Here is a 15,120-nt window from a genome sequence, read left to right on the forward strand (position 1 = left end):
AGTTGAGTATTGTTTGAGTTTGTTCCTTTGTTTGTGTCTTTATTTATACTTTGTGTTTAACCATCATTAAAAGACTCTTTTTTTTTTTTTTTTTTTTTTTTTTGATTACACAACCACTCTGCCTCTATGCCTGCTCATTCCTGATGCTCAGGAAAATGTTTCCCATTCTTTAATTTAAAAGACAGTTTTTTTTTTTTTCAAAACATTCTGATCAATATTTTATCTTTGCTACGGACACACATGTCTCTGAGGTAATTTCAGACATCCATGATACTTCCAAAGCCAGTAGGAGGAGGGAAACCGATTTTCCTAATGACCAGGAAAATGTTTCCCATACTTCAATTGAATGATGGTGTTTTTAAAAAAACATTCTGTGCATTGTTACCTTTGCCCCATATATACATGTCTCTGAGGCAATTTCAGACATCCCTGATACTTCCACAGCCAGTAGGAATAGGGAAACAGATTTTCCTGATGGCCAGGAAAATGTTTTCCATACTTTAATTTAAAAGACTGTTTTTTAAACCAGTCTGATCACTATTTTATCTTTGCTACGGGCACACATATCTCTGAGTCAGTCTCAGACATCCCTGATACTTTCACAGCCAGTAGGGAGGGGGAAACAGATTTTCCTGATCGCCAGGAAAATATGTTCCCCACACTTCAATTCAAAAGACAGTGATTTTGAAACATTATTTTATTGTGTATGTATATATGCACACGTGTTGGGGGTATCTGTTCAAAAGGCTTAGGTACAGTGTTATCTGTAGTACAAATGTTATACAGAACATAGTTAGTCTTTACGCAGATGATGTTACTTTTTCTCCAGCATTCACAAACCACTCTCTCTGAGGTAATTACATTAATAAACTCTTTCTCAAGAATCTCAGATTGTTCAATAAACTGGTTAAAATCTACTGTTCTTCCGATTAACTGCTCCTTTTAGTCCTCCACTCCACTACAATCTGGAAATATTAAGTATTTAGGTATTAATGTCTCACCTAGGCTGGCAGATTTAACAAAATTAAACCACATCCCACTTTCAAAGACGATAGAAGATGATCTAACCAGATGGAAGTCTCTACCCATATCACTCATAGGAAGGGTAGCTTCAATAAAAATGATGGTTTTGCCAAGAATTAATTACTTATTTGCAATGATCCCAAGCAAACCGTCAACTGACTGGTTTAGATCTCTAGACTCCTCCATCTCTAAATTCCTTTGGAAAGGTAAACCCCCGCGTATTAGCTTAAAAACACTACAAAAGACCAAGGACAAAGAAGGACTAGATCTGCCGAACTTTCACCACATATCAGGGTGGTTAAAACACACCCTCTTAGATGAGCCTTGGCTAGATGTAGAACAGGCACTATGCAATAATATAGAGATTTCAGATCTACCATTCATTAGCTCAAACATCAAACGACATGTTTGCTTCAAAAGCATCAGTATCAGCTCCTCTCTGACAGCATGGTGGGAGTTTCTTAAAATGACTGAGTCTTCACTAATCCCATGCAAACGCACTCCCATATGGAACAACCCTGACATAGTACAAAATAATAATATGATAAACTTCAGGGACTGGGGTGGTAAAGGTATTAAATACTTGGAACATATATTAGAAGGGACAGTTTTATTCCTTTTGATATATTGGTCAATCAATATGGGATTAACAAGAACAGATTTTTAGAATATCAACAAGTTAAATCTATAGTAAAAAAGAATTTTAATTCAGATCGTATCAAATTACAAATACCACCAAGAGTGGCAGAATTCCTTAATCTCAGGACCCCCAAATTATTATCTAAAATATACAGGACACTATCCAAAATAGATGAATCAGTATCGATTCCTATTGCAAAATGGGGGGCAGATCTATCAGTCAGCTGGGACCACAATTTCTGGTCTCAGATATGTTTAAAACCTTTTGAACTGATTAGAAATCCCAGTTTACAATTAATACAATACAAAATTCTGCATAGAGTGCACTACACAGGCCATCGGATGTTGTGGATGGGTCTTACAGCTTCTAACAACTGCTCACACTGTCAAAACAACACACCTGACAATTACATACATGCTCTATGGTTCTGTCCACCTGTTCAGAAATTCTGGTATGAGATTTGTGAAGACTTATCAAAGTGTCTTAAATGTTCCATTCTAGCCTCTCCTTCAGTTTGCTTGTTGGGTGACCTAGAGGGTGTCACTACAGAGGTCAACACAATCCACATGGCTTTCACCGCCTTATGCATTGCTAAGAAGACTGTCCTCATGAACTGGAAAAATAGAAATAATCTTAATATCAACCAATATAGAGATCGTTTGTTAGACTATATTAGTCTTGACACGGCGTCTGCTGCCACATTAGATCAATCTCTCTGGGCTCCTTTGATCGGCTCCATTACCTAGTGTGGCTGGGGGCCGCAGTTCTGTCCGGTTTTGGTCCTGGTTGCTGCTGCGGCGGGGGGCATGCTGGCCTGGGGCGTCTAGGTGTTCTCGGGGGGTGGGTTTCTTGGGGGGTCCGGCGCTGGGGCTGCGGTCCTGGCCTGGATGGGGCGCGGGTGGCTCCTGGGCGGTGGGTGTCGGCGGACGTAGGGTGCCGGCCTGGCGGCCGTACCGCTCCGAGGTAGGTCCGGGGGGGGGGGGGGGGGGGGTTGGGGTCCGGGGGGCGCTCTGCCTCTGGGCTGGGGTTCCGGCTGGGCCTGGGGGGCGTGGGTCCTGGCTGGTGTGCTGCCGGGATGTGGGTTGGTGCTTGCCCTGGTGCCCGGCCCTGGGCGGGGACCTTCGACGCATCGGTGGAGCTGGGGGGGCCTCTTCAGCTGGTGGGTGTGTTTCTACCATCTGCGAGTATCCTCTTTGCAAGGGGGGTCCATTACAGGAGGAGGACGGGCCTAACTTGGGTGTCTATTGTTCTATGTAGTCTGGGAGTCGACTGAATGTGGGGGTGGGAGTAGTGTTTTTTTTTTTTTTTTTTTTCCTTCTTCTTCCCCTCTGTTGTGGGGCCTGGTGGGCTGCCCCGGGCTCTGCGGTGGCCGGTGGGGCCGCTGCCATGGGCCCTGGTTTGGATGGGCCTGGGCCCCCGGCCCTGGGCGGATTTTTGGGCAACGGGGGTGCCTATGGGGGTCAGTAGGGGAGCTGGTCCCAAAGGGGGGGGTACTTGCCCCCTCTGATTATTTCCTCCCCATCCCCGATGCTTCCCTCTTCCCGCTCCATCACAACACCATACAGGTAGGGCTTTGGGGTGCGGGGGTGTTGCTGGGATGCAGGGGAGGTTTTCCTCCCCGTCTCCTTGTGACCACCTGCATCTCAATTTTATATCACATCTTAGACACTCTCATTACTTACTGTCATGTAGGGCCTTGGGGGTGGGCACACTGAATGGCGTCCAGAGGGTGGGCTGTTTAATCAGCCTGACCTCTGGTGCCAGTGCCCACTTCCCAATTTTAAGTGGCACGTAGACATTTAGGGTTCTTGGGAGGGGCAGAGCTGCCACGAGCTGCCGGAGGGTGGTTAGTATCTTGCCCCTCCCTTGTTTTAAAGCTCCTTAGAACAACACACACCAACACTACATTAGAGCGGGAGGAGCGAAGCGGGGGTCTTTTTTTTTTCCACACCCCCGTTCTCTATCCGCGGTCCAGGGCCGGGGGCTGAGAGGAGGAGCTGGGTCTGGGCTGGTGGTCCTTTCCGCTGCTGCGGGGACCGGGGGGGTCTTTCTGTCCCCACGGCGGAGGGAAGTGGGTATATGGGGAGTGTGAGTGTGTATACTGTCTATTTTTGTGTCTACATGTGTGAGTGTGTGAATATTTGTTTCTGTGTATGAGGGTGGGAATGTATGTTTGTGTATGTGTGTGCCTGGCTGTCTACGTTTAGGTGTCAGGTCCTAGACTCCACCTCTCTCAACATCCCAGGCCCCCCCCTGCTCTGCCACCACACCCAGCTGTGGGGTGCCCCCAGCCGCTGGTGGGTTGTTGGTTTCTCGCTCCGGGGCGGGGCGCTCGGGTGAGCGCTGGCTCACTCGCGGCGGTCGCTGGGCGGGATCTGGCTCTCCTGGCTTGGCTGGGCACTGGCTGGGGGATGGAGGGGGCCCTGGGATCTCTGGACCCAGGGACCGGACTGCCTCGGAGTGGACGACCGCCGGCGGAGCCTGCGGTCCTGTCGCCACGGCCCCCTGGGGCGTCTGCACTGGGGCTGCTAGATGACCCCCCTCTGGGCTCTCCGCTGCCCCTTTTGGGGTGGGAGGGGCTGTCCCTGCGGTGGTTCTCCTGAGACTCCTGTGCTCTGGGGGGCCTCTGGATGTCTGGGACCCGTGTCTGCTCCATGCCTTGCGGGACGGGACTGTTGTTCCCCACACACACTATTAAACATTTACATGGAGGAGCCTTATGAACACAAGCGCACTCACACACACAGGTGTGCGCACAAACGTTCACACTGGTGTACAAACAGGTGCTCACACACTGTCTTTGCTGTTGCTTTAAAACAAAATGTTTATTTCAAAATATTTTATTATGTGCGCGGCTCATAGGATTTATGATTTACTGCGAATCATACAGATGTTGGTTGTGGCTGCAATTTCTCTGCTGTTGTGTCTTCTGTTGTTTTCTCTCTTTTTCTTCAGCAGGTACGGAAGCAGATTCTGACTATATTCTCCCCCCCCCCCCCCCCCTTTTTTTTCTCTCCTTTCCTTTTTTTTTTCCCCTTAAATGTTTGTTTGTTTATTTATTTTTATTTATTTATTTTTTATTATTATTATTATTTATTTATTATTATTTTTTGGTTGATTTTTTTTTTTTACTCTCTCTTCTCTTTTTTTGGTCCCCCGGTCTTGTCTGTCATAATATGGGAAATAAACAAAAAATAAATAAATTAATTAAAAAAAAAAAATGGCTGTGAATGATGATAGCACAGCTACACATACACTCTGCTATGTGTTATCTGTGATACTGACTGGCCGGGAAAAAAAAAAAAAATGTTATACAGTGTAGCAAAAAAGTATTTAGTCAGCCACCAATTGTGCAAGTTATCTCGCTTAAAAAGATGACAGAGGCCTGTAATTTTCAACATAGGTATACTTCAACTATGAGAGACAAAATGAGAAAAAAAAAAATCCAGAAATTCACATTTTTTGTGAGTTAATTGGTAAATTCCTCAGTAAAATAAGTACTTGGTCACCTACAAACAAAGATTTCTGTCTCTAACAGACCTCCTCTGTCCTCCACTTGTTACCTGTATTAATGCCATTTGTTTCAGAATCAGAATCAGAATCAGAAAGAGTTTTATTGCCAAGTACGCTTACACGTAAAAGGAATTTGTTTTGGTGACAGAGCTTCCAGAACAGAAAACAAATGACAAGACAAAAACAGCACGACAAAAAAAAAAAAAAAAAAAAAACATTTGACATCAAATGGAGTAGGGTGTGAGATACTTTTTAAATAAGTTATATAAATATCTGAAATCTGTGGTATTATACAGTATATTGCACTGTGATACTGTACACAATATTGCACATATATTTATTGACAGTTGATGTTTAACTGTTCATGAGGGAGATTGCCTGGGGAAAAAAACTGTTTTTGTGCCTGACTGTCCTAGTGTTAGGTGCTCTATAGCGTCGACCCGACGGCAAAAGTTCAAATAAAAGGTGGCCTGGGTGTGAGGGGTCCAAAGTAATATTCCGAGCCCTTTTCCTCACTCTGGATGTGTACAGTTCTTGTGGCGTGGGCAGGGCAGTGCCAATAATTCTTTCAGCTTTTGTTTGAACTTGTTATCAGTATAAAAGACACCTGTCCACAACCTCAAACAGTCACACTCCAAACTCCACTATGGCCAAGACCAAAGAGCTGTCAAAGGACACCAGTAACAAAATTGTACCCTGCACAGGCTGGAAAGACTGAATCTGCAATAGGTAAGCAGCTTGGTGTGAAGAAATCAACTGTGGAAGCAAATATTAGAAAATGGAAGACATACAAGACCACTAATAATCTCCCTCGATCTGGGACTCCATGGAAGAGCTCACCCCGTGGGGTCAAAAAGATCACAAGAAATGTGAGCACAATCCCAGAACCACACGGGGGGACCTAGTGAATGACCTGCAGAGAACTGGGACCAAAGTAACAAAGACTACCATCAGTAACAAACCGCCGTCAGGGACGCAAATCCAGCAGTGCCAGACGTGTTCCTCTGCTTAAGCCAGTACATGCCCAGGCCCATTTGAAGTTTGCTAGAGAGTATTTGGATAATCCAGAAGAGGATTGGGAGAATGTCATATGGTCAAGTCATGTCAAGTGACTGGCTAACTAACTAAGAAGAGACAAACCAGATTAACATTATAAATAACAGAAACCATCCTATCTAAAGTCCTATGCAGAAAAAGACAAAGACAACAAAATGCACATGCAAATGTGCAGACAAAAGTGACAACATAACAACATATGTTTTGATGCTCTGTGGTAGTAATTTGTGGTAGTGCAATGAGAAACAGTAAACATTTACTTGTAGATAGCAGCAGAAAAGAGTTTTTTGTGCAAATAACAAATATTGTGCAAAAGAGCTGTCCTCATATGGCACAATTCCCAAACCAGACAGTGATGCAGCCGCTCAGGATGCTCTTGATAGTTCTTCTATAGAAGGTGGTAAGGATTGGTGGTGGAAGCTGGGCCTTCCTCAGTCTTCTCAGGAAGAAAAGACGTTGCTGGGCTTTCTTGTGCAGAGAGCTGGTGTTAAGGGACCAAGTGAGGTTCTCCTCCAGGTAGACAAGCAGGAATTTTGTGCTCTTGACGATCTCCACAGAAGAGCTGTCAATGCTGAGCGGGGAGTGATCGTCCCCCTGAAGTCAACAACCATCTCTTTTGTCTTATCGACGTTCAGAGACAGGTTGTTGTCTTTACACCAGTCCTTTAGCATCTGCACTTCCTCTCTGTACACTGACTCATCGTTCTTACTGACCACCACGGTCGTGTCATCAGCAAACTTGATATGATTGGAGCTGTGTGTCGCTACCAGATGAAACCAAAATAGAACTTTTTAGTAAAAACTCAACTTGTTGTTGAGTAAGAATGCTGAGTTGCATCCAAAGAACACCATACCTACTGTGAAACATGCTTTGGGGCTGTTTTTCTGCAAAGGGAATGAGGCGACTAATCCGTGTAAAGGAAAGAATAAATGGAGCCATGTATCGTGAGGCTTCGTAAGAAGCATTTCTAGGTCCTGAAGTGGCCAAGCCAGTCTCCAGATATAAACCCCATAGAAAATCTTTGGAGGGAGTTAAAAGTCCATGTTGCCCAGCGACAGCCCCAAAACATTACCGCTCTAGAGGAGATCCGCATGGAGGAATTGGCCAAAATACCATCAGTGTGTGAAAACCTGGTGAAGACTTGCAGAAAACATTTGATCTCTGTCATTACCAAAAAAGGGTATATAACAAAGTATTGTGATGAAATTTTGTTAGTGACCAAATACTTATTTTCCACCATAATTTGCAAATAAATATTTTTTTTCTTATTTTGTTTCTTATAGTTGAGGTATACCTATAATGAAAATTACAGGCCTCTCTCTTATCTTTTTTAGTGGGAGAACTCGCACAATTGGTGGCTGACTAAATACTTTTTTGTCCCACTGTATAACATTTGTACTACAGATAACACTGTACCTAAGCTTTTTAAACAGATATCCCCAACACACAACCATACAGTATACACGTGTGTGTGTGTATACATACACATACAGTACAGGCCAAAAGTTTGGACACACCTTCACTCATTTAATGTGTTTTCTTTATTTTCATGACCATTTACATTGGTAGATTCCCACTGAAGGCATCAAAACTATGAATGAACACATGTGGAGTTATGTACTTAACAAAAAAAGGTAAAATAACTGAAAACATGTTTTATATTCTAGTTATATAAAAAGCCACCCTTTGCTCTGATTACTTCTTTGCACACTCTTGGCATTCTCTCGATGAGCTTCAAGAGGTAGTCACCTGAAATGGTTTTCCAACAGTCTTGAAGGAGTTTCCAGAAATGTTTAGCACTTGTTGGCCCCTTTGCCTTCACGCTGCGGTCAAGCTCGCAGCGATACAGCTTTCAGCCGTTAATTCAAACTAAAAGGGGAGGACTGGTGAGCCAATCAGGCAGTCCCAATCTGCCCGCCTCCAATTTCTGATTCGCTGGTGTGGCCCAAAAACGATATTCAGCGCACAAAACCGAGCATGAGATCGCTCGAGTGAGAGAGAGATTCAGCGTGCAAAAACGAGTCTAAAAGCGTGCATGCACGAGAGAGTAGTGCACTAAATATAAGTACATATTAATAAGTACATTAAACATTTTATTGATAATATACTGTGACTACCATATATAAAAATTTGTATTCTAATGTATACTTTCTGTACATTTGTACAATGATTATTTCAAGCTTATTTTTTTTAAATATACTTAAAAAAATTAATTGAAAAACAAAGTTTAAATAAGTGTGCTTTGAAAATTAGACCAACCTTTCACTTAAAGTATATTTTTCTATAATATATTTTTAAAAAGTGTACCATAATACAATTATTTTTAAGTATGTTTAAAGTTTAATTTTTAAAAAATGGTAAAAGTTTGATGTTAGTATACTTTTTATATACATATTAACTGAAAGTACAACTTTTTGTTAGTATATTTGCAGAGTACTATCAAGGATTTCAATATATTTGTAATACACTAAAGTGTATTTTTTTTTCACGGGGGGTGTGCAAGTCGCACGGTGCACCTGGGCAGCGATGGCTTTTTTTTAGGTCTTAAGACGTTCAAATAACACACAGGTTGTGCGTTGCACCCGGATGGCGATGAAGCAGGGTGCTTGGGCCTGTCATCGTTTCTTGCAACTAAATTTTTTGTGGAATTTAATTTTTACTAATTTATTTATTTACATTTTATGGGCATGTGTCTCAGAAGGAGGCATTTATTTTAATTGTCTATTGGTAAATTAATTTTTCTCTGGGTTAGTTATTCACAGCTAGCTCAATAACGGTAGAGTTCCTTAAAAAAGTTGACAAATATAACATGAGTAGCTATTGAATTACTTCAGTCCATCATTTTTCCTTGCATAACTAGGAGGAGGTGTGACAGTCAGTGTCTGCAAAAGAAGGGTGGCATACTCTTCATATGTAAAACCTTTAAGCCAATTTTCTTTCTTAAGTTTTCATACATACACATGCAATTTTCCATATCATTACACTGATCAACAACATTAAATCCACCAACAGGTGACGTGAATAATATCTTATTACATTGTCACCTGTCAAGTGGTGGGATATAGTTAGCAAGTTCTCGAAATTAATCACTTGTGAGCAGGGAAATGGGTAAATGTAAGGGTCTGAACAACTTTGAAAAAGGTCAAATTTTAAAAGATCACTGGGTCAGAGCACCTTCACAATGGCAGGTCTTGTCGGGTGTTCCTAGTTTGCAGTGGTTAGTAACTACTAAAAGTGTTCCATGGAAGGAGAGCTGTGGGCATGGGGAGTGAATGTTAGCGCAATTTGCTGGAAAAGTTTATTCTGGCTTTAATAAAACCTTTAAAAACACACACTGCTTTGCAGCTTGCTGTCTATTAGGCTGCATAGCCACAGACCTGCCAGAGTTCCCCTTCTGTCCACTGCCAAAAGCATCAAACATGGCAATCCAACACCTGCTATTTAGATATACTGTAATCATGAAGTGTATAATAATGTAACATGCACATAAAATGGGCATATAATGAGGAAAATCAGAAGTTAATATGTAAACATAGAATAAAAACATCAGCACTGATTTAGTCAGTACTACTTCAATACAATTCAATACCTACAGTACTACTGTTTAAATACTTAGGCTACATTAATTTTATAACTAATCCTTTGCTTGCTCTAATGTAGCTTAATTTATAAACACAGTAACTACCCAATCACTTATAATATTGTCCAGCTAGAATAATTTGCATTTGAAAATTATTATTTAGTACTAAATTACCTGTTTTAATTTACAGTTACTCACCCAAGTAAATGCAAATCTTACTGAAGATTAATACAGCCAACAAGGTTTGAAGATATGTAGCTCCAAAAGCCTACGTTAATACATGTGCACAAGTAAAGCCTATCAGCAGTAATTAAACATCTGAACATAATGTCCAAAGATCATATTCTAGTGTATTCAAGGGTCAAACACCTTTATTGCTCTAGTTCATTCTGCTATGGAAATAGTTACATAAATGGTAAATTTATTATAGATTTCTTAATGGCGTGTTATCTACACAATATTTCCCCAAAGCATGTGACTCCAGTCCTTTTTTGAAGCTCATGGATATAATTTTACAGAGAGTAAAAAGGCTATTATTATGTATGCTCATCTCCTAATGTTAGTAAAGAGTTAGCAGGTAAAGAGTTTTTATACATAATTAAAAATGAACTGATTAGCTTTAATGTACTCAGATATATTATTATTTCAGGTTGAAGCCCACATACATGTTTGCCTGTCATTTTGTACGGCAGAACTCTTTGCCTAACTTATTAATACAAAGAAATAGGTTAAATATATATAAGAATATAAAGGTTGAGTATCTCACCTCTTGTTTGCACTAAGGTTTACTTCTTTCGTAGTCAGAACCCCCTGTTTCATAAATACACTCCCTGTTTAAAGTAGATTACTTAATCTGGCACATAACTGTTTATAACATTACTCAACATTGTGATTTTAGCTCATAATAATGTGCTTCCAGTTCAGGTATTTTACCTGAAAAAGTAAGTAAAGGTGTTTTATCTCATAGTGACATTTCCAATGATTGCTAGTTATTAGCACCATGGTTTCAGAACATATAAGACATGCTTGTTTTAAAATTTTGTCATGAAGAATAAACATAGATTGATCTGCACATACTGTAGCACTGTCGCTTTGCATCTCCAGTGTCTGGGTTTGATTCTCGGTTAGGCTCGATTCCCAGATTACATTGCACCCAGTCTTACTAGAATCTAAAGCCATCACAATCCCTGACCAGGATAAATCTTTTACTAAAGAATTGTAGTGAATAGTGTAGTGAATAAATGAATGAATGAATGAATGAATGAATAAAGATTATATTGTGCACGGTCATGTCAATTTAATTTCACTCCACAAAAGAAAATGGTAACAGACAAGTCTACCTCATATTGCCAAGGACCATTTTTGGTGGATTTTATTAGCTGTAGGCTGGGAATTACAAATCGCAACTTTGTCCTCAACTGCAGCATTAGAATTGATAAAAATGGGATTTAATTGGTATGTCATAAATTTGCTTCTAACTGTTAGAATTTACACTTCATACATTTTACATTTGATTTTGCATGCATACACATTCATTACTATATGAAGTATGACAAATTATAAATAATAATTTAAATCTTAAAACATGAAAACTTTGTAGATGTTTATACTAATTTAACCAATATATCAGTACATAATTACAGGTTTCATGTATACATATGTTAGGCAATCATATTACTGAGGTTTAAGTTTCTTTTTAACAATGACTGTAAAACAAAAATATCTCAGCACCAAAAAAGTCAGCCAGCAAGAAAGCAGCACAGCCCCAAGCAATGTTAGCATTACATCTACAGAGTGATAAGTAATCCAGGACATCCTGAAAGAGTGTGAGCGCAAATGAGGGGCACCTCCATTCCTTATAACATATTCAATCCAAAAGATTGCATGGTCGAGAGGCTTTATGGGCTGGTCATGATGCAGTCGAGACAACTTTTGCATGTTCTCTCTATAAGATGAATTATACAGCACCTCCTTTAATGCTTCTAAAAATATTGATCTGTCCAGTTCAGAAATATCCAGGACTTTAGCTGTTCCCTTTTTTCTCATTCTTGACAGGTTATCGGGTTGATCGAAGGCTATAGGTAGACCTAAAATGGGAACTCCATGATAAATCGCCTCCTGTATACCATTGGTTCCTCCATGGGCTACAAAGACCCTAGTCTTGCTGTGTCCAAGTAGGTCATTCTGTGGCATCCAGTTCACTAATAATGTGTTATTGCCAAGGGTAGAAGGTCGAGCTCCTGTGTGTCTCCAAATAACTTTTTGAGGTAGTTGGGCAAAGGCTGCTGCTATCTCATCTGTAATGTCATCTAGAAGTTCTCCAAAAAGAGATCCCAAAGACATTATGATGACCCCATGTTTCCCTGAACTCTGGACAAACTTTTCTAGATCATCAGGAAGTGGATTAGAGGGCTTGCACTGGAAACCACCCATATAGACCACATTTGGCATTGTGGGGCGTGGAAATTCAAAAGTAAAGTCATTTCTCATTAGCCAAATATCTGCATTCTGTAAAATGGAAAGGTAATCTACGCCAGGTCCAAAATATTTCTGGCAAAAAACTTTGTAATGTTGATTAAAATAAATAGATTGTTGATAGTTACTGATAAAGTAAATCAACACATTTGTAACTCTCTCAAAAAATGTCATTTTGTCTGTGAGCTCTGCTCCAGGAACAGGTACATAAGATAGAGGGGATGGAGCAATGGCAAAATGGCCCTCTCCTTGAACAGTCCAACGAACATTGAACACAAGAGGGAGGCCAAGTTTGTGTGCTAGTAGCGCACCTCCTCCCATAGCAGGGTCAGCTAAAACCAAATCAAATTTAGCCTGCTGCAAAGATGTCATCAAGGTCTCATTTTCAAATATCATGGCAGTCATGTTGCAAATTTCTTTATGAACTTGGGAAAACTTCTTCATGACCTCCACTGCAAACATGGTTTTTTGCCAAGAAGATATTTTTCGTCTTTGAGCTTGTAACAACTGAGACACAAAAGACGTTAAAAAATCATTATCAAATGCTCCCAGATCCCCAGTGATGGAAGTGTAGTGGGGTGATTCTTCTTTAATATACATGCTACTTGAACCTCGAATCACCGTGATGTTATGACCTCTTGAGTGTAATTCCATAATGAGAACTTTCATATTAATCCAGTGGCTTCCATCAACTGGATATACCAAAATTTGACCAGGATAGACCACAGATGGAAAAGATAACAGCATCAAAATTCCGAGAAAGGCAAAGTGATGCATTTTATATCACAACCTATAGATAGAACAAAAGATCAATATGCTTGATTGTTATACCTTAATATATAAAAAGAAAATATAATTAAAATGTATACGGTATTATTCAGAAGTGCAAGGATTTGTTATAAAAACATTGATGCTTACATAAAAATATACTATAGAGATGTTAATAAATTAAGCAAAGTCATTATTTGGTGTGTCAACCCGTCATAAAATGGGTAATTTTTGCACAGTTTTAATGTTAAAAGTTTAAGAATGAATAATATGAATAATCAAAATATTAAATAAAACATTAATGATGCAAATGTAAAAAAATATTTTGCAAATGCAAGCAATAAGAATTACAAAAAGAAAAATAAGAAGTAAAGATAAAAATATATACTGCTCAAAAAATGAAGGGAACACTTAGTCCAGGTTTGACTTGAACCATGCATACACATACTGTATAAGAGGCGTTCAAGTCAAACTGGGACTAAGTGTTCCCTTTATTTTTTGAGCAGTATATATTTTAATTTTTACTTCTCATTTTTGCTTTTTTTTTTTTTTGTATTTGTGGAATTTCCTTTTTGTCACATTTTATGGGCATGTGTCTCAGAAAGAGACATTTATTTTAATTTTCTATTGGTAAATTGATTTTTTTTGTGTGGGCTAGTTATTCACAGCTAGCTCAATAACTGTAGAGTTGCTTAAAAAGTTGACAAATATAACATCAGTAGTTATTGAATTACTTCAGTCCATCATTTTTCCTTGCGTAACTAGAAGGAAGTGTGACAGTCGGAATCTGCAAAAACAGATTGACATACTCATATGTTCTGTAAAACCTTCAAGCCAATTTTCTTACTTATGATTTTATACATACACGTGCAATTTCCCATATCATTACACTAATCAACAATAACATTAAATCCAGCAACAGGTGACATGAATAATATCTCACTACATTGTCACCTGTCAAGTGGTGGGATATAGTTAGCAAGTTTATGAAATTGATGTCTTGGGAGGAGGAAAATGGGTAAGCGTAAGGGTCTGAACAACTTTGAAAAAAGTACAATTTTGATAGATCACTGGATAGATCACACACACAGTCAGAGCACCTCCACAATGACAGGTCTTGTCGGGTGTTCCTAGTATGCAGTGGTTAGTAATAACTACTAACAGTGTTGTATGAAAGGAGAGCTGTGGGCATGGGAAGTGAATGTCCAAATTGCTGGAAAAGTTTTCAAAGAATTCTGGCTATAATAAAACCTTTAAAAACACACACTGCTTTGCAGCTTGCTGTCTATTAGGCTGCATAGCCACAGACCTGCCAAAGTTCCCTTTCTGTCCACTGCCAAAAGCATCAAACATGGCAATCCAACACCTGCTATTCAGATATAATCATGAAGTGTATAATAATGTAACATGCACATAAAATGGGCGTATAAGGAGGAAAATCAGAAGTTAATATGTAAACATAGAATAAAAACATCAGCACTGATTTAGTCAGTTCCAAAAATTCTATACCTATTACTGTTTAAATACTTACATTAATTTTATAATTAATCCTTTGCTTGCTCTAATGTAGCTTAATTTATAAACATAGTAACTACCCAATCAGTTATAATATTGTCCAGCTAGAATAATTTGCATTTAAAAATATATTTTTTTAGCACAAAATCACCTGTTTTGATTTACGTATTTTTGAGTTACTCACCCAAGTGAACACAAATCTTACTGAAAATTACCGGCCAACAAGGTTTGAAGATATGTAGCCCAAAAAGCCCACGTGAATGCACATGCACAAGTAGAGCCTATCAGCAGATATTAAACCTTTGAACATGATGTCCAAAGATCATATTCTAGTGTATTCAAGGGTCAAACACCTTTATTGCTCTAGTTCATTCTGCTATGGAAATAGTTACATAAATAGTAAATTTATGTTATCTACACAATATTCCTCCAAAGCATGTGACTCCAGTCCTTCTTTTAAAACTTATGTATATAATTTTACAGAGAGGAAAAAAACTATTATTATGTATGCTCATATGAACATCCAAGAGTGTTTTACACTAGGAATGTG

The 15,120-nt window shown here is 39.6% G+C and overlaps 1 protein-coding gene across 1 annotated transcript; it reads right to left on the reverse strand.

Moving 5' to 3' along the window:
- Positions 1-11,084: 11,084 nt before the first annotated feature.
- Positions 11,085-14,843, reverse strand: LOC128507053 (UDP-glucuronosyltransferase 2C1-like). The gene is made up of 2 exons (XM_053477690.1): positions 14,755-14,843; positions 11,085-13,077 (listed from the first exon to the last, which is right to left on the reverse strand). Exon 2 carries the CDS (start codon positions 13,062-13,064, stop codon positions 11,487-11,489), a length of 1,578 nt encoding a protein of 525 aa, XP_053333665.1. The 5' UTR covers positions 13,065-13,077; positions 14,755-14,843; the 3' UTR covers positions 11,085-11,486.
- Between the last annotated feature and the right edge of the window lie 277 nt (positions 14,844-15,120).

Source organism: Clarias gariepinus, chromosome 2 (assembly GCF_024256425.1).
Source record: "Clarias gariepinus isolate MV-2021 ecotype Netherlands chromosome 2, CGAR_prim_01v2, whole genome shotgun sequence".
Classification (NCBI taxonomy): Eukaryota; Metazoa; Chordata; class Actinopteri; order Siluriformes; family Clariidae; genus Clarias; species Clarias gariepinus.